Source organism: Perca fluviatilis, chromosome 9 (genome assembly GCF_010015445.1).
Source record: "Perca fluviatilis chromosome 9, GENO_Pfluv_1.0, whole genome shotgun sequence".
NCBI classification, from domain to species: Eukaryota; Metazoa; Chordata; class Actinopteri; order Perciformes; family Percidae; genus Perca; species Perca fluviatilis.
The window spans coordinates 39,341,737-39,362,691 of NC_053120.1; the positions used below are offsets into that span (position 1 = coordinate 39,341,737).

At 42.6% G+C, this 20,955-nt stretch overlaps 1 protein-coding gene across 2 annotated transcripts in view; it reads left to right on the forward strand.

Moving 5' to 3' along the window:
* Positions 1-19,997, forward strand: part of prdm5 (PR domain containing 5) — a 38,150-nt gene extending 18,153 nt beyond the window's left edge. The window contains exons 13-16 of one of the 2 annotated variants that reach the window (XM_039812444.1): positions 1,364-1,457; positions 9,184-9,269; positions 12,250-12,329; positions 14,930-15,001. In XM_039812444.1, the coding sequence (XP_039668378.1) occupies positions 1,364-1,457; positions 9,184-9,269; positions 12,250-12,306 (237 nt within the window). In that variant the 3' untranslated portion in view covers positions 12,307-12,329; positions 14,930-15,001. Of the gene's footprint in view, positions 1-1,363; positions 1,458-9,183; positions 9,270-12,249; positions 12,330-14,929; positions 15,035-18,177 lie in introns of those variants that run through there. The other variant, XM_039812443.1, reaches the window with a different exon arrangement.
* Positions 19,998-20,955: the final 958 nt, after the last annotated feature.

The window sequence follows — 20,955 nt, forward strand, 5'->3', positions numbered from 1 at the left end:
TTGCTGTTGCAGCACTTGCTTGTGCAAATGAACAGTAGTGCGGCCCATGTCTGGCAGAACGGGCCTGAGTTATTCGTGGAGCGCTCTTGTGTTACAGTCGATGCTTTCTCCTCAGTGAGCCTGGATTCGTGTTATATGAGAGGGCGTGTGTGTCAGCATGTATGTGCATGTATTGTATGTTTTGCACATTATACAAGATAGTCTCACCTCTGTCAGTGCTATTCTGGAAGAATTCAACCATGACTGAAAATTACAGGGTTGGATTTTGAGTAGTTACAGGCACACAGGTCAATTATATATAAAAACTTTGAATCATTACCTATAATTCCCAATAAATTCCACACTTATGATTTGGAACGTGGTGTTCCCAAGTGAAATTGCTAGCATTCCCCCCTGGCTGTCTGCCTGTGAAGGTAGAATAGCAGTGATGTTTGCTCTGTTGTACAAACAACTAACTAAATAATGCAACACTGCTCCATCTGGGACACATGTGTTCATAAATATGTGGATTTGTTTGTTGTGTGTGTGTGTGTGTGTGTGTGTGTGTGTGTGTGTGTGTGTGTGTGTGTGTATGTGTGTGGATGGAGCCTTTGTAACGAAACACCCGAGGTGTGTCTCAGGGGGACACAGTTGTGTTGATGGAAGGAATGGATTTTTTTTTTTTAAAGGTTTTTTTTTTTATGAGGATGGAATGGAATTGAATGTATGCAACAAGGAGAGGGGGGGGGGGGGGGGAGGGGGGAGAGAAGGGGGAGTTTTTTTTTTTTTTTTTTTTTTTTTTTAGGGCGGGTGGGAAGGGAAAAAAGGCAAAATTGTGGACTGCTGGGGGTGAGAAAGGAAGAGGGAAGAGGGAGGAGGAGGATGCATACGTGCACCCTGGCCTTTAGTCCCCCGGGCTTTGGACCCTGGCAAATCTGCATCGTCTGTGTTCTTTGATCCTGCCTTCAGGGCAGCTCAGTGGATCCACTGTCATGTGAACATGTGCATCTCCATTCCATTTGTTAGTGGTGCATTATGGGAGAAAACTACATTTAGTGTATTCTTTACCCAATCAGAGCAGATCAAGTTTTAATCTAAAGAGACTGGCATTTATAGTGGAACTAGATGATGGAGGGCTTTTTTTACCAAGCAAAAAAATACCAAAATCAGATTACATTTGTATGAATGGGTTGAAGACACAGTATGCCAGAGTTAAATTTTCTACTTTTGACGAGTATCTGATATGTATAATGTCCGGACGTTGAATTCCAGCTATCACAGTAGATCACTTTTTACTTTGTAATGTAGGAACGATGTGAGGATGAATGTTACAAATGTTTTTCTTAATATCAACCACATGTCTGTTTTATCATTTCGGTGCCAGACACACACGGGGGAGAAGGAGAAGATCTGCCCATACTGCGGACAAAAGTTTGCCAGCAACGGCACGCTAAGGGTCCACATCCGCAGCCATACAGGTCAGTGGCCCTCCACAGGTCAATGCTTTGTTAATCCACCTTCCATCAGCTGCCATTAACATCACCTACTACAGCCCTAATGATTAGAGGTCTGGACCCGGGATACTAAATACCAACACCTTGTATTAATTGTCATTTGCATTATGTATGATGCTCAGCTCTTACTGTACCACCTTCACACCATGCTCACCGCTCAGGTCACGACTATCCACCTAACAACGTAACATATTACACATTTTAATATTAGAAAACGCCAACATGATACAGCACTGCTTGTTCCAGTCTTTGCTTTGCCACAAAAATAGAGCCCTGGATGTTCATTAAACTGCCTTAAACTGGAAAGCCACACATTCCTGTGTGTTTCCTTACCAACAGACTGGTGCAGAGACCTGGCACGGCCACACACGCAACACACACACACACACACACACACACACACACACACACACACACACACACACACACACACACACAATTATTGGCCTCTAAACTCACTCTCTTTTCCCCTCTCTTCTGTCTTACTGCTGGCTCTCCCTCCTCCTGGCTGTCTCCCTCTTTTTCTCACTCCTACTGAACTTCATCTCTTTCTCTCTCTCTCATGTTGTCTTCCCATTGTCCTGTTGTTTTTTAGGAGTTTGAAGACATCACTTTACTGTGCTTGCTCTCTTGCTTCAGACTTGCATGCTGAAATGCACTTAAGTTCTGTAGATTTCCTATGAACCATGCCAATCCTCCTCACAGGTCTTGATCTTCTAAACTTCCTATTGAATCCAGGTAGACTCTGTCATCATTACCAGCCCACATAGACCCCCTAGTTGGTAAATCCGTTACCTAATATAATCAGTTTTTAAATAACGCTCAGTCAGCTTCATTCACTCCATGTCTTGTGCTGAGTCCATACCACACTTAAAGAAATATTTTGCTGATTTAAATCCAGCACTGTGTCATGGCAGTGTGGGCTGCGTGTTGAGATAAAGAGTGGTTGGCTTCCCTCCGTGGCGCCAGTGCACAGAGCTCCCTGCGGAGCAGAGCAAGTGGCGCGAGAGTGACACGAAACGTGTCGCAGAGGTCCGCCGAAACACGTCGTTTTGAATCATCTGGTGGGTCTCGACAGACGTCTGCCCCCTCCACTGAGGGAAGCCAAACACCGTTCATCTAAAGACACTGCCCCACAAAGATGACACAGAGCTGGATTAATATCGGTAAAGTAAACCTTTAAAACATATGTGTAGCCTCTTCAAACATTCCTGTCAGGTGTTGACAGGATTAGTGTGTCAAAAAGTGTGTGTCTATTTCAGTGCTAGCCGGACAATGGTCCTACCACACTTTGTCAACAGCGTCCTTTGTATCCGTGTGTGCGCGAGCTGCGTATGTGTGTGTTTTTATCGTACATGTGTGTGCGAAGGACAAACCAACAGAAAGAGAGAAAGTATTCCAGTGTGAGCTGCGGCCCAGTCTGATTGTATTTATATAGAATAAACAAAAGAGAGGAATGCTGGGGGAGGGGTGGGAGCCGAGGGGACACCTAAAAGAAAGAAAGGAGTAAAGAGAGAAAAGACCACTCCAAGAAAGCATCCAGCCGGATGACCCTTGACCCTGACTGGCTGTAAATCTGTCCCCTCATTCTATAGACTGGGATTTTTTTTGTTTGTTGCCTTTTTGTGTGGGAGGAAAAAATAAGCTTTGGTGAAAAGTGCGAGTCGTTCCCTGAGCGACAATCCAGACAAGACTCATCTTGTTCTCAAATAGAGGGAGTATTTAGTTTACTACATTATGTAGATTGTGTGAGAAATGTGTAAATCATAAAACGACGATGTTTATTTAAGAAAAACTTTAAACACGGGTAGTTTTTTTTCTGTCAGTAATCTCTTAAAGAAGGCCAGCAGCTGAGGTAAAGACCTTTAAATCGACAGCAGCTCGTTTGTCTTCCTGCTTCACAGGAACAAGTCAGTGTTGATTATTGACCTGCTAAACACAGAGGACTTTGTACAGATTACTTGGAGATTTCCTTCCCCTATCATTTTACCATGAAACACCAAAGAGCATTATGGGAGAAATGGGGAAAGTGAGAAATAGATGAAAGAGAAATTTTAAAACATCTACTTGAGAGCGTTAAGTAGCTGGCAAGACGTGTACTGTATATTTGGCTTGGATTTTGTTTCAGTTTAATTTGGTTAAAACATGGTGCTCAAACAAATTAGTTGTAGTGCCACAGAGGCAGGCGTCTTCTCAGAGAGCAGCTTTTATGAGATCACCGACAACCCATAAAATGTGAGCTGTCAAAAACTTGGACTGGATGTTGGAGACATTGTGGAACTCAGGAGTCATGATGGATGTTTCTATCATTTTCTAAACAGTTCTTTTTGGCCCTGTGATGTGTCCTTCTCCACATCACAGCTCGGTGAGAGTCGATTTTCCCACCATGTGTGCCATGATGTGGTAAATAACCATAGTGGGGTCATGAAAATTATTTGTGCCAAGGGAAATGTTGACAGAACCCAGTGCCTCGGTGTCACACTGACATCATAGGACATGTCATGTGTGGGCACAGTGATCAGTGCAAAGCCATGAGCTGTGTTACAACAAATTGGTGTGGCATTTTAACCCTCGAAAATGCTGATGTAGTGTTTATGTTGTATAATGAATGTGAACCCTTCAGTATTTAGACTTTTTCCACATGCACAGACAGACCAAGGTCTCCAGTGTGTTTGCACATGTTCAGTAATCAAAAAGGGAACACTTGGATACTCATAACATCATCATCATGAACAACAAATAAAATATTTATTTCCTGTAAATTTAACAAGCAGAAACATGAGGCAGAACAAAACAAAAAGCAAACACCATACCAATGTGTCAACTTTACTCAGCTGTCTGAGAGGGGGTATATTTAAGCCACCATGGTTTGAAAGGCCGCACCAATTTTCCCTGGGATTGTCACATATTTTTCTACAAACAAAAACATATGCCTTTACAATTATTTGAAGATATAACAACAAAAAATGTGCACATAGTGGCATTAAAGGGCCACAATTTAGTTTAGTTAGCAATTTAGTTTGACAGCATTAGTTTTTTTTTTCTCGAGACAGAAAGCTCCCTCCTGAGGCACAGAAGCAATTATACAACTTGTAACATAAAGATCTGCGCCCCTTTAATGTACTGATCAGAGAAAGAGCAACAGGCCTAACGTCTCACAGGCCTATGCCACAGGGTATTTATTATTGTCAAATCCCATATTCTGTTATTATCAGGTTATATACAGTAGATAAAATACATACAGGCCATAGCCTGGTGTCTGGTTTTTCTCAGAGACTTAGAGAAAGGAATGGTTGGGCTAACTTTTGTATTAACAGATGACAAGAAAAGTAGATCTGCCTCACTGAACTTGAAGCTTGTGTTACAGTTGTGTACAACCTGAAGCATTTTCAGTAAATACATTTCATCTAAACTTTGAAATATTTGTATAATTACACAAAAGGCCATGCCAGACAACTTCATACAAAACATTCTATGTACATTTTCAGTGGTGTGTTTTCCGGTGAATTGCTATAATAGAGATTGCTCTGAGGCCACTGCTCTTTGTGTGATTGTGGGTTTCTCAGTGAGACCGAAATTGATATTAAAACAATATACAATACAATCAATATTTCTTTCCTTTTCACTAATGGAAAAGAGGAAGAGAAAATAACACCAGGACTTGTTCATGGAAAATACCATCTTTATTTTATAAACACGCACTTGCTATCCCACTAGCACCGGACAAAGGATACTAATTGTCTCGATAATGGTGTCATTTGTTACAGTAATTATACACAGCCATATTTTGATGTTTTAAAAAGCTACACATTGCAGCTTTAGGTGATCTCACAACAGAACAACTGCCCTCAAATTGACATCTGGTAGAACTCTGGAATCACTGAAGCTATTTACGCACAGATGATTTTGTTTGTCTTTACTGTGGTCATGGTTACAATCTTGAAAAGTAAAATCACTATTTACTGAATTATTGTCTCTGTGATAAATAGTGCTGCACTATCGCAGCTTGGGTTCTGTTTTTTCGGGTGCCGTGCAGATGCTTAATTTGGATTGAGGATGGAGTTTTGAGACGCGTGTCAGGAGTTGGGATCTGCTGCATGTGCGGTAAGGCGAGTCTGTCTGATACCTTCACATGGGCGAGTTTAAGGGAATTGTTTGAGGAAGTGGAGAAATCTACCGAGACCCTGGCTATAATGGAAAGGTCAAGTGTAGAAGTTGTTGGGCGTTCTTACAGCTCATCAAAGGCGATCTCTTATCATCTCCAACACACTGATATCACATTACCTCCGTGGCCCCTGTCGGCATGTGACACAGGGCAGAGAGAAGGACAGTGGAGGGCCACTGTCTGGCTGAACTGGAGGAAGATGGGAATTAATTTTTTGACGGACAGCACTAATGTCTTTCAGACCGGAGCCCCGAAGCTACAAAGCGTTCTCCATAACAGGAACGCTGTGCGGCAGGCAAGACGACAAAGCCGGCCATCTGCTAACCAGACACACGGGCGTACGCACACATATACAACACACAAGGGGTGCCAAACGGATCGATTAGCAGACAAGGAGTGTGAGGGCCACAGCGGGGGCCGGGGGAGACACCCAGGGTCAAAGAGATGGTGTACTGTTTCAGCACATGCTAAATCAGTTACCATCTCCACACACATAAAGCCCTGGCTCAGTGCTGCAGCCACCCCTCATAATCCCCAAACAATCTGGCTCAATCTGGAGAATAAGTGGAGGGTTTCTAGTTACAGTAACACTCCGCCAAACAGACACGAAGCCTCTCGCACGAATAACAGAGACCCATGTTGCAAGAATGTTACTACTTAGGTTCCTGAGTAATATTTGTTTATTTCCTGTTTCGCTAAAGGATTGAGTTGCTCATGATTCATTAAGAGCAGGTTGAACCAGTGGAAAATCAATGACTGTTGAATTAAAGCAGTTTTGAGAGGGATATGTGCTCTATAAGTGATCATATTTATGAATGACCTCTTTTGGAATATATGGATAATTATCCAGATGAGGCGCACATGTCCAGAATCAGAGAGTGCATAGGTTAAGTAGGTGAATTGGTGTGCACTTATTGCGAGCCTCCACCCTAGCTGGGTGTGGTGTATTAACTGACAATAGCCAGCTCCTGGGAGGGATGTGAGCCAAGCTACAGAAGTACACTGGCACACTGCGCTCGGGCGCAATTAGCACACTAATGCCTTCCCCAGGACTCCCCAAGGCTAACGCTGGGACCTTAACCCGATACCACACATGCTACAGAAGACATAGGATTTGCTCTCCTCTTTCTCAAAACACATCTGGGATTCAGATTTTCCTGTTTGTCAACAAAACCCCCCTAGAGCTGAAATTGCGCAGAATGGGACAGAATGGCGAGCTGCCGTCTGCACATGTTTCAGTATGGGTAATCAGTGCACATCTGTCACGTTAACCCTTTCCGACACCAACGTAAGGGTTACACATTTCATTACTTTGTGTCACAGCGCTCCTCAGTGTGATCCGCTGAAGCCCTCTTGTGGGGGGTTTACGGTGGGTTTAGACTCCGACTTGAATGTCGTGACAGCTGTCACAGCTTCTCTGTTAACAGACACAGGATTTGTGTATCACAAATGGTTTTGTAGTCCTTTGACAATCCAAAGTTGGAATAATAAAAATGTATGAAGTCGAAGTAGTAGTCGGACACAAATGGATAAATGGGTAAATCTGCCCAGTCTCATCTAGTCAGGGATAGAAAACAGCAGCAATATTAAAATTAACACATGTAAAATATCAAAACAAAATGATACGAAAAATGTACTGCGTATCTCAATCAAACCTTACTTCCTTGCTGTAAAGAACAGAAGAGAAACATTCCTTCAGCACAGTTGTGTTCATAGCACTGGGAGATAATATTACTTTTCTCATATGCTCCCTAGATGGATCTTCTTTGCATTTTGAATCCCAAAGAAACACAGCTAATTAACCTTATTACTTAAAGGGGCAAAACATCTCCCCCATCAATAAAATGACTTGCTTGCCTGTTCAACAATTAGCCACTAAAGAGAGATTACTACAAAGCAGATAAGAAATTAGATTGTTGTACTGACGGAATGAACACAGATGTGTAGCTGTAGGTATCTATTTTTAGCAGAGTTTCATTAGATTGTACTGTGTACACTTGCAGGCATATATTTAAATTCAGAAAAGAGTCATTTCCTATATCACGAGGAAGGGGACTTCAGAAAATGCTTTTTTAAGTTTGATTCCCTACTCTATTTTCTGAACACAGCATATTTATTTAGTTTGCTCTAGCTTCCTGATTAAGAGTATATCTATGAAATAAATTAAGCAATTATTGAACCCAGAATCTTTTCCTGTCTGAGACTTTAATTTCAGTATGGTTCTATAGGTTACCTCATATCCCTTCTATAGATTAATCAGCTCTGGTGCTCCTATCTGGCCTTTGGATCGGCACATGGTAAACAGATCCATGTGTCAGTGGACTGTTTGACTGACAGCCTGTCACTTTCTCTTTGTCATCATCGGTGGGTGCTCAGATAAGATCTGCAGGAGTTTGGCCCGACTGCTTTTGATCCAACTGGGATAAGCCACATTGCCTCTGATGTGCTCCTAAACTGTTGGCCAGTTGTAGCTCCGATAGCGAGCCATGAATTGTAGCCAATATAAGCTTTTGCTCTGCAGTGGAAAGTCAGTGTGTAGAAATGAATGGAGTGAAAGATATCTGGTGTACCAGCAGCCAGGTCAAATTTGCGTTAAGGCTGATTGATGCTTCTGCGTTAAATCGACGCCGTACGTAGGTACGTGGAAATACTCACCCTACGCCGGACCCTACCCCAGACCCTACGGCGTAGCCTGACGTGCACCTCTCAAAAAATGTAACTACATGTCGCGGCGACGCATGTCTCTCGGCCGTGGCTTGGTAGTGTTGCGTTTCCCCCAACTCATTTCCGGGTTGTCCTTCTCCATAAACAACATGAAATCAAGGAGAGGGTTCACTTTTCCTGCTCCAGATTTCCCACCGTGATCAGAAAGCAAAGGGGAGACATTTTGTTTCTCTCACTATGACTCTCTAGAGTCCTCGCTCTGAAGTGAATCACCGTCACTCTCTCACTCACTCTACCACACACTCCCCACCCACACACACATGCCGGCCGTGCTATTCTCCTAACGAGATCGACGCGCACACCAACGCACAAGTATAAACTTCAGGCCACTTACGTAGGCTACAGCGAAAGCTCTGCGTGGAGCCTCCGCAGAACCATAAATCAGCCTTTAGATCAAGTCAGGAAGGGACAGGACAGAGGCAACAACACACACAACTCAACCATCTGTGAGCCAAGGCATTGCATAAATGCCCATTATTTATATTTTTTTCTATCATCTACTTCAGACTTGAAAAAGGAAGATCCCACACTCTACACTCAACAAGAATTGTTGGATATGCGATTTTTGTCTTCGTAAAGTTTTCGGTCATCTGACATTGAAGGTCTGTCTTTAAGTTTGTCATGTTGGAGAATATATACATGTCATATTTTATATTGGTAAATGTGTGTGTGGCATATGTGAGCAAATGTGCAGCATATGTATAATAGAAAGCCTTCCCAAGTATGTCTTCCTGTTTAGAGTTGTAGTCCAGTATCAGTTTCATATGTGAATGATGTTGCCTAATTGTTTTGGTTCCCTAGGTGAGCGTCCATACCAGTGCCCCTACTGTGACAAAGCGTTCAGCAAGAACGATGGCCTGAAGATGCACATCCGCACACACACTCGTGTAAGTTTTCCCCCTTTCTGTGCTCCTGTTTGGAAGAACTTTATCTTTCGGTTATTGTGTGTGTATAGTGTACATTATTTTGTATTCTCCATTACATCATAAGTACAATCATACATTTGTTACATAAACTTGATTGGAGGCATATTGATAGTTTGGATGTATAGAATATTTGCTCTGGTGCATCAAATCAAGAGCTCCCTAAACACTCGTAAACTGTCCAATCACAGCCATTCGTGTCCAGCACACTGTGATTAGCCAATCCTTGCCTCCCAAAACACAGTAATGGATTTAGTGAAGTATTTTACAATGTAACTTATAAGTGTAACTTTTTTTTATCAATGTATCAATGTGTCCTCTTAATTTTGTTACATGCCATGGTGGCATTATTATATATTTACTGAAGCAATATCATTGTTGATGACAAAGCATCACCAAATGCACCATAGGCCTTTGGTATTTGGCCTTTGTAGGAAAAGCACAGATGTAAATAATCAGGCTGGCTCATGAACCAGTCGTACATGTAGCTAGGAAAAGAAATGCATTGTCATTCGTATGTATTCCACGAATTTATTACTGTATGCACCACATTGACTGCTGCTGTATAAGAAACAGGGGTTTTAAGCAGGGGAGGGGAATTCATGTCCCGGGAGTACTACTTAAGTAGCCTGACAACTGACAAGCCAGACCCACATCAATATGTTGGGTCTAGGAACTCACCATTGACAGGGCTCAATCCAAGGGGCGGAATGAACGGTTGTCTTTCCAATTCCCTCTGCACGCAATAGGATAGCGCTACAACCAGCCAGAGCAACGCTAGTTGATAGATTAAACTTTTGCCGTATCCGGTCGGCAAAACTCCGAACACATCTTCCTTTTTTAAGAATGACTTCAGTGCCGTTCTTTGTTCTTTTCTCAAAGAAAAGCTGAACTCCAAGTCTTCCAGAGTCGCGGCCAAAGCCGATTCCAAAGACCGCTGTTCGCCAGCAGCAGCAGCCATCTTCTTTGTTTTCAAGTAGCAAGGAATCCACGCGAACCATTGCAACTCTGTCATTAATTTAAGCCCGCCTACCGACTCTATACACAATGTGATTGGCCTGACCAGAATTTGGTTTTTCCAGCTCGCAAGCCAACGGAGAGTTGCTAGACGACCCTGGCTGCAAATTACATTTGCTGCCACTAGGGTGCGTCTAAAGGGGACCAGTGTTTGAACCCAAACCACAATTTCTTTTTATAATCTTAACTAGTGTTTGTTGCCTAAACTTAACTGTCGTTACTGCATGACAGTCAGCTTATGTCAGCTAAAGTATAGTCACTATCACGACTGTCACCTCACGGTGCCCGGTACCCAGCTCGCAGTACCCTTTTGTTGTCTCAACAACTGTAAAATAGATGCAGAAATGTGACCATAATTTTGTAGCCTGGGTAAACCCTGACGAACTTCCGGCAACTTGAGATTTGCTCTGCAAGTCAGTCTGGCGAAGAGCCCATTCAAACCCATTTCCAATGTCCCCAAAATCGAGGCACCAATCACAACCGTTGAGGCGGGCTTTACGCGATGACAAAAGCACATCGACGGCAAGCAGCTTTTTGTTTACATTCAACATGACGGCTACTGAAGCGCAGCGTCACCCGGATCGTTGGTCTGATTGGTTGAAGGACTATCCAATTGCGTCCAGAGGCATTTGAGCGGCGTCCGTTGGTGACGCCCCTTTGGAAATTAACTGTCAGTGAGCTTTCCCCAGACCCACTCTCAGTTACAACTGAGAAGGGTCTGGTGTCAACCAGGCTAGTAATTTTTTAGGATATCGTACAAATTGTTAAGTTTTCGTACGATAACAATATCATCGTTTCAGGGTCCTGATATTGTGCATGCTGGCTCACTGTCATGGCTTACTGGGACAATTGAATGGGCTTCCCCCTTTTAGTCTGTTAGTCAACTAATTGTTTTGGTCTTAGTCAACTAAGATTTCTCTAGTCGATTAGTCATTTTTTTTATGCTTTTCATGCTGAATGACTTATTTAAAAAAAAAAACGTATGAGCATATCTGGTAACCACAAGATTTGAAGTGGTGCATGATTCTTTTTAGCTTTACAGGTCTGTCGATTAAATCAGCTAATCGATTAGTCGATTAAGAACTTCATTAGTCGAGGACAGCCCTAGAACAGAGCCATTATTAATATTATGAGTAACACGTTTGCTTTTCAAAGTCAAAATGCTGTGAAAAAGGCCTATTAACACTTAATTGCAATATTTTTAGTGTTTTACCATATACCACAATGCAGTTGCAGTGAAAAGGTGTCGAGACAAAGCAAGAGAGAAAGGGATGCTCACACAGCGTCAGGTGTCCCACTGACTCAATCATTCAATCTGGGGCGCTTCGCTTCAGTTTTTCTGTCCAGCCTTCCTCTGAACTTCAGAGTGTGCGTAAAGAAATTCTTACACGTAAGTGACACTCCCTACCCATTTAATTATGAGGTAAATCCCACATTTGCAGGTTCTTTGATGAATCATCTAGTGATGCAAAAGGCAAGAGAAAATGACACACACTTTACTTGACTGGTGTTTGTTAGTGACATCCCCAGTTTTACTGCTTTAGAAACTGGGAGAAACTTTCCGACATAGGACATAGGAAACATTGTTTTAATGGCCCCAACATGTAAATGTAAAGGTAGCCAGGGCTCGGGGTGGAGAAAGGAAAAGGTAGGTTTCTCCCTGGACGTCATGAGGTCATATCCTGGGTCGGGACAGCACTCGTTTCCCAGCATCACTTGAAACAATTGAAGTTCTCTACCAAAGCGCCACTTTCCATGAGCTCTTTGTGAGCATTTGGACATGTGTTGGTGGCACTTTTGATAAATGCGACTTAATATGTATTTCATCACAGATTTCCATCATCAATTCATACAGTTATGACTGTGACATTCAGGGCCTGTCAACACTGTTCATTTCAAAGATTTGTCCTCTCTTAATGTTGTCCAGAGCACAGCGCTCTGCTGTTACCGTGTGCTGATAATGGACGTATCCTGCCCAGGTTGACGTCCCTCGGTAGAAACAGGCAGGTATAATTTTCTAGTGAGCTGCTGATTAAACTGACTGATGTTTTGCTCCTAATGTTCCCAGATCTGCCTTTGCTCACAGCACTCTGAAATATGGGCTGAACAGTTACAAACAGCAGAACCAGATGAAGTCACTGTCATTTGGCTGAGAGAGCTGCAGCTCACTCTTAATGTACACGACGATTTGAGATGTGTGTGTATACCACAAACCACATCGTCTGCTAACTCAAGTGGAACACATTTGATGCCGATATGAAATTCTGACATTTTGGATATTAAGAGATTTTTTTTACAATATGGTTTTGATCTCTGATGATGGCTGTTGTATGATTACAAACGCACATTTTATGTAAAAGGTTTTATCTTTCGTTCTCACGCACGAAGGCTGTTAGGACACTTGAGAGAGTTTAAAAGGTTAAACTTTTCCTTTTTTTAAATTTTCCTGATAGTGATTAAGGCAGACACACGCTAGTAGGAGAACCATTCTAACAATTCCAATTGGGGAAATTATTTGGTCTCTGTAAATTATAGAGTGTAGTTACTCTACCTGAAAAGTGTCCTAAAATAACGTCTATTATGATTTGACACCATGGGCCCTATTTTAACGATCTAAGGTCACGGCGTGAAGGTGCCTGAACCAGGTGCGTTTAGGGCATGTATGAATCCACTTTTGCTAGTTTGATGGCGGAAAAATGGTTCCGTGCGCCGGGCGCCTGGTTCTAAAGGGTTGTACTTAGTGTCTTCATTAATCAGAGGTGTGTTTTGGGCGTAACATGCAATCAACCAATCAGAGATCATCTCCCATTCCCTTTAAAAGCCAGGCGTGTTTGGACCTTGGAGCATTGCTGTTATGATGGAGGATTTGCACCGTAATATTTGTATTGTATTTGTATTTGTTTGTGTGCTGCTGTGCGTCCCTGTGTGTGTAACAAACATAGTGTGCGCGCACTGTGCACGAGCCTAGGAGCATTTTACTAATGCTCTGTTAAAATAACAATGAAATGCTGCGTTATTGACTTTAGAAATAAATACAGAAAACGCCCTATTAAGGTGGACCGGTGCTCTTTGTTGATTTCTAACTGCACCCTGAAGCCTGATAGAGCACAAAGACATCCCGTCGGCATGCTGCTTTACAAATACCCACATATTTCACTTGACACATGAGGCTCTTTTGGCGCAAATAAACACTCTCCATCCAAACTCCATCTTTGCATGTATATATGTGCTATTTGCTTGAGAGTGGTCAAACTCAGAGGAAAAGAACAGGCCACAGGCTAAAGGGTGAACAGCTGCTGAAGAGTGAAGGTCACCAGGTACAGATGTTCAATGTTACCGGGGTCATAGTGATGCATTCTGGGTACACCATATCACCTAAGTCCATCCATGTGTTTCCTGGCCTTTGAACTTTGACCCCTCATAGTTTTTTTTTTCTTTCTTGGTCATACAAGAGTTCCTCATAGAAAAAGAAATGATCCTTGTTAAAGCTGAAGATTTAAGTTGTAATTTGCATTACACAGATCATAACAGAGTCGAGGCGGGTTTCTATCTTACACACACACACACACAGTGTCACATGCACACAAACAGTTGCATACTTAAAGCCGCTCACACACGCATATGCAGTGAACCTGATCTTTACCTCCTTTTGTATCCTGTGTCACTGGGCACTCCTTGCCCCGCCCACATGATAGCGCCTTTCCCAGGACCCTTACTTCCTGCATTCACCCTGTTTCCATGACAACTAAGCTTTAAATGGGTAGAGCCTTTGCTATCAGCCAGACTTGTCAAAAACAGCTTCCCAAAGAGTGACGATCTCCACACTTCTTACTTCTCCTCAAGTCTTTTACAGTAGGTGTCACCGCTGTTTCCCTTCATACTGCAGGACACACCTACTCTTCAAGGCAGCCGTCCACCCTGTTGAACACACACACACCCACACACACACACACACTTGAGATAGCTGCTTTGACTGACACCGAGACAGGCCTCCGAAAGGCGCAGAGGAAATGTTCTTTGGTAAACTGATGAGGTGTGGAGACAGAGGAGTGATATTCTACAGCCCCAGAGAGCCAGTGCTCTGATACATGTTCAAAGGGATTTTCTGTGCTGTGTTTTCCTTACTCTTTTGAGGAATCCATGTGTTTTTGATGGCCCCTTTGCCGGTCATTTCCTCCCTACTGCAGGGGCTGTACAACCTTTCATTTCATATCTTCATAAACTCACAGGGAGAACACCGGGGTGTGAAGCAAGTGAGAGTTATCTGTGTGTGTGTGTGTGTGTGTGTGTGTGTGTGTGTGTGTGTGTGTGTGTGTGTGTGTGTGTGTGTGTGTTTGTGTGTGTGTGCACGCGTGTGTGCGTGTTACTGGGATATTTCCACATCTTGTGTTTTCCACTGTGCTGTGCGTGTCTGTTTGTTTTTCTGTGTGCATGCGTGCGTGTGTGCATGCACATGTGTGTGTCATTACCCTGGTGTATGCCATATGTGACCAAACTGGGCAAGTATTATTTTATGTATTGTTCTGCTGCACACTGACAGATCAAGTGCCCTCTTTAAACTTAGTGTGTATGTGTGTGTGTGTGTGTGTGTGTGTGTGTTGCTGCAGGAAAAGCCGTATAAATGCAGCGAGTGCAACAAAGCCTTTAGCCAGAAAAGAGGACTGGACGAGCACATGAGGACCCACACAGGAGAGAAACCTTTCCAATGTGATGTGAGTATCCAACTACGTCTACTTTATCTCTAATCCAACTTCTGTCTTCCCTGGATTCTTGCACGTGTTTGTCTGTGTGTACTTTCTATGTGACGGCACAAGGCCAGATGTGGGGAAGAGTTGGGGGGGCTCAGTAAGAGGCAGATAGTGATCTTGCTTCTCTGGAGGGGCAGAGTGGGCTGATCTCACGTAAACACATTGAGAGGATCAGAGGGAGAAATTACCCTCTGCTTATAATACTGCAGGAGAAATAATTATTCTCAGAGACTGGGGAGGGAACATGTGACAGAAGATGTTGATGTTATTGTAGACCAGAGGTTTTCAGACTAATGCTGCGTGAGGTAAAAGAGGCAGGTGCAAACTGTTCTAAAAAAGGACAGCAAGTCAAAGTAGTTTGGCTCGCTCAATAGCACGGTCAATTAAAGTGCTTAAGCTACTTCTTCTTGGAGTCATAACTTTTTAGATTCAGAGTGACTAAAATCTTTCACTGATATCATTGTGTCCATTGCAAAACAATGCCCATAAATCCACTTAGAAATCCTTGAAAGAAAGACAAACCTTGTAACTCAGAACTTGCTTGAGAATCATCATGTTTTTAAGTTTTCTTCAGTATCAAAGTAATCCAGCGATGGTTCACATGGACATTCATAGAAACTTTGCAAACAGGAACTGATAATAACTACTTCAGCATACTGTACTTTTACTGTAATGGTGCCATTTTGCTTACTAAATACAAATACAGACTTAAAAACACATTTTATCCCACAGTGTCCAAATTCAGAAGCACATCCAAAGCATTATTGGAACTGTAGTACCAAAACCTGCAAGATTATACCCCAAAATAGAAGTAAGACAAATAATAATAACAATACTAGGAGTTACAGCGCCGTTCAATACTTCTGTTGACATTACTCAGATATTTGCTTTGTTGAAAACCTGAGGACATTCAGACAAAAATCGAATGCCTATTTGAGCTAATAAACTAAAATGTGGGAGGCGCAGTGTCAGACTTTGAAAGCCTTTGATCTAGACAGCTCAGTCATGGACGATACTCTTAAATCGTAACTCTGGAGTCCAAATATCTCTTAATTCTTTGAAGAACATCAAAAAACAATCGTGTCTAATCCATCACCCAACTCTGGATTCTCAGACTCTCGTTTGAGCTTTAACACACTAATAAGCCTTAATCCGTGGCATCGCCTCACGTTCCAAACCAAAAAATGGGCATAGAGTTGTTGTTTGCGACCACAGAATCAGTTTCCTATTCATCGTCAGTGAAGCATCAGTAGACATCCAACATTCATCTGGCTTCTTTTTCCCAGCTGGGGAAGAGACATTCTCATGTAAATAATTCTACGCTAAACTAAAAAGATAATAGAAATAACATGTGGATTTTATTTCAGAGTGGATTTTGAGTCAGACAAAAGGATCGCACAGTTCCAGGAACATTTTCCAGACAAGCTAGAGGGGCTCTATAAGCAGCGTCTGTCATAACAGCATTAAAAATGTTGTAGAAGCATCCAGTAACATCTGGGTTAGGATGAGATGAGAAGGCCCTTCTCTCATCAGCTCCTGCCACTGGTGCATTTTATAAAATCTCTAATATTTTACTGACTGGATCAGATTTGTTGATTGTTTGACAGATATTTGGATAGCACAGCTAGGACATGATAGCACATCAATACGAGTTACTTGTAAATCTGATGATATGTTGCTGTAGCAGTGTTTTCACTGGGTTTGTGGAAGACTTAGGTGTACGTATTGGGCAAGGGGGTTAGGGGTCCTCAAGAAAATGTGACATTTATCAATTCAATTTCTCATTATTTTGGACCATTATCGTAACGTTGGAAAGATAATAAATAAAAAAAAATGTAAGTGTAAAGTCAAAACTTGCTAAAGAAGTTGAATGGGGACCAACTACAATCATAAGTCGCGCCTAACGGCAGAGACACGCTGGCCGCAGAGCCATCTTCATATCGCCGTCCATGTTATCCGATCTGTTCACACCGGCTGCGATCAGCGCCTGCTGCAGCGACCGTTTCGGCGTCTCTATCTCTATTTCTTCTGCGAAGAAACTAATTTCAAAATAAAACACGCAGGTTTATGGGGATTTTGGCTGCTTGATTTCTCGGCTGTGTCTAGAGCGAGACAAGCGATAAGGCACACAGAGAGACAGACAGACAGATAGAGAGTGAGACACCCCCCCACACACCCACACACACACACACACACACACACACACTGCTGGCAACAAAAGCTTTTTGTCTATTTGCCTACTACAGCCATTACTGTAGCAGGCCACACATGTAAAAATGCATGCATAGTTGTCATGAACACATTTACATTACAATTTCATGAGGTTATAAAGTTACCCATGATGAAAAAAATCCATTCTGTAGAGTGGAGAGGAACAGAATCGCTTTATGACCGGCGCAGAGAAATGCGCATCTGGTTTGAGCAGCCAGGCGCCCGATCGGGCACAAGTCTACGCTTCGCGGCCAGTGTGCCCCTACCGAAAGAATTATTATGGTAGGAAAACCCTGTGTACAGTTATTAACTTATAACCACTCACACAAAAAATAGTTGGGAAATAGAAATTTCTGAACCGACCACATCATATTATGACAGGAATCTCCTTATTTTTCACCATGATTGTGTTGAAACCAAAAATGATTCTCGCAGGCATTCTGTTTTTCTTTTGCCACAGATGTCAACTGTCTGTGAGACTTTCTGAATGTAGTCATTGCACTGAAGTTCTTCCCAGATAGAGTGAGGAGGACACATGCTGTGCCTCTCGAAGCAGTATGTTAAACTGCAGCTGCACGGCAGCCAGCGGCAGATTATCATGATTGATAGAGGACGATGGAGTCATTTTGTACAGTGTAAAATGGCTCATTTATGATGGATGTTAAGTTGCATGCATTCCCTCTCGCTGCTGGTGGAGGAAACAAAGTCTGTCGCCAAGGTCCGCCGCGTGTGATTTACAAATCGCTCTCTGTGTCTCCAGCTGTGCCGGTGATAAACCTGAACTCTACAGAGCAGAAGAATTTGGCAAATAAGACCACGGGTTTAACAACTTAAAGTGTGTTTATTAGCTTCAATTATCACTTTTAAAATCCTGTATTGTTCCGTGTGTTTTCTAGGTGTGTGACCTGTCGTTCAGCTTGAAGAAGATGCTGAGCAGGCACAAGCTCACACACAACCCGAACCGGCCAATGGCAGAGTGCCAGCTGTGCCATAAGAAGTTCACCAGGAACGACTACCTCAAAGTACACATGGAGAACGTCCACGGGGAGACGGAGAGCTAGAGCCAATTATGGAACCGCTGGCTGACAATGATATCTGATTCCTCAGATAAAGTTCAGTTTCCCTATAACCAGTATGGCCTATACATACTGTATACACAGATGGAGCGATAGCAGAAATGTTGTTATTAAAGATACACACATGTAGGATATGGAAAACATTTGGGCGAGTATTTCAGAATTGAAACACAGGCTGTACATTTGTAATTTGTAAAGTTTTGTCATACTGTTTAGTAGGGCTGCCCGATATGAGGAAAATATGCGATAATGTTGTTGAATATCGCGATAACGATATTACTTGCAATAAATACACAAATATTAAAGTGTACCTAGTTCTGCCTTTCTGCTGCTTTCAGTATTCTGCTAAAATACAACAAATTGCTTGTTGAATTTGGAAAACCAAACGAAAAACTTTTCTAAAATTATTTTATTGAACGAATTGAACATTGAACATAAAAAGCACCATTAAAAAAAGATGACAGTTAGATTTAAAGTGTAGTTTTCTACTGATACTCTCTTTCAACTAACTCAAAACATCTCAGTGTCTTTGGCGATGTGTCGCAGCCTTTGGCGATGTGTTTATTGTGCAAGTTGATATCGCGATGATGATACAAAAACCATATATTGTGAAGCCCTACTGTTTAGGTATTGTTTGAGCTGCCTTCAGAGCCGCTGTGTCTGCTCACAGAAATGTCTGTTATTTCACTTTAAGTCTGTCGGACTTCTAACCAGTGTTACTGATCATACTGTTACAGCCTGACCTCTTCCACTGTAGCATTTACTGACCAACTGTCTGAACACATTACTGTACATCTGTGGCCAGTAGACCTTGAAGCGCACCTACCTGTACGCTTTCTACATGTTTACACCGGTTCTTTGGCGTCCAAACATGTTTAATATTTAGACTCTGTTAAGCCCCAGAGCACACTTCAAAAGCATGTTGCTCCATTTATTATTTCAAAATAAAAGTATTTAAACAGAATGTTTGAACGGGAGATGGAGAGAAGTGAAGCTCTGAAAACTGTAATTCTAACCAGCTACAAAATCTGAAACAGCACACATGTAAGTTTTTATTTACATGATGGCCAGAGACTATAAACATACAGTACTGTCCTCAGTCTGTCATGCTCCTATTTCAGATCTGTTGGGGCCCTCGTTTAAAAAGCGATCAAGAAACCTTGCAGAGCAGAAGTTGCATGGCTTTTTAGGTATAATCTGGTATAACTTTAAAACGGTTGGACGTACATTATTAATTTAAGATGAATGAGTTCCTCCCTTTCCCACGGCCTTTTGGTGCTTAAAGTGTGTTACTGTTTCTGCGTCCCAAATTGTCTTAGGGACATGAAGAGAATCCAAAGTACTGTGTGTGTTGACTTTCTTAATGTATTGAGTATGTTTTCATATGAATGGCCCAGGGTTATTGTGCCTTTACGGTATGTGTTTAAGTTCTTTGTTCATCATTGTTCGATACAGTATTTAATGTATTTCAATAGAAGTGCAATTCTCTCCTGTTTTATGTCCACACCCAGTTGCTTCCTCATGTACTGCCCCTGTGATTAATGCACATTCCCGCTGTTTATTCTGCATCTGTAGACTGTGAATTGTCACTTCACACTTTTGTATTTTGAAATATATAAAACCTCATCACCTACCAAACATCCATTTCCTCCGCCCGTTCTAATTATGTGTTTGTGAACTGTTGACGTTGGGGGTGGGGTTGCAAGCAAACGCTTTGAGAGTTGATTAAAAGTGTTCGCTTTCTCGTTGTTAATCTAACCCCTATTCTTGGGTTGCCAGTCTGCTGGGAGCGAGGGCTAATTATGCTTTTTCTTCTCACTGAGGCCACAGTCACCACTTGCCTGATCCGTAAAGCCACACTCTAAATAGTGCCTGTGATGGTTTCTCTCTGTGGATGTGGGGAGTCTTTCTCACGTCCGTCCCCTGCAGAGGCTCTCTAGTATCTCAGGATTTATCTGTGAGAATCTCCGCAGCGGTGGAGTGAAGTGGGAGAGCTGCGAGTCTTTCTCATCTTCGCTCTGTGAAGATTGTCGAACGGGCTGCTGTTGAAACTCAATCAATCTTGCCATGTGTGGTTTTGGCTTCCTAAAAACACATAACTCCTACAGTATGTCTATCTTCACCTCTTTGAGTGTGTGCTGTTTGTTTTAACAATTAACTAATTACTGACTTTATGATAGATTACATTTCAGCTCCGCTGCATAAAGAAATCAAAACCAGCATGTTTCCGGCGCTCCCATCAGCCTCTCTCTGCCAGGCTTCCAGAGGAGCGTGGTTAGTGATAACTCTCAGATCTCATGTGGCCAGGTTACCCTGCTCTCCCTCTGGAGCTCGGTTCACCGCGTGGCCGTGCAGGGCGTGGCTGCAGTCGCCCGCCCTCGCTGCCCGCTGAGCTTGTGCTGCCCGCCGCCTGCTTGTTAGTGGTGAGGCCTCCAGGCCATACTGACGCACTCTCAAATACAGTAGCATTTATACTGCATCTCGTAAACAGTAGTAGTAGTAGTAGGGATTTCCAACAGTGGAATATTATTGTCTGCCACATGTCTGTCTTGTTGGACTGACAGGTCAGACTGGGTGTTGAGATATCTCTGCTTTTTT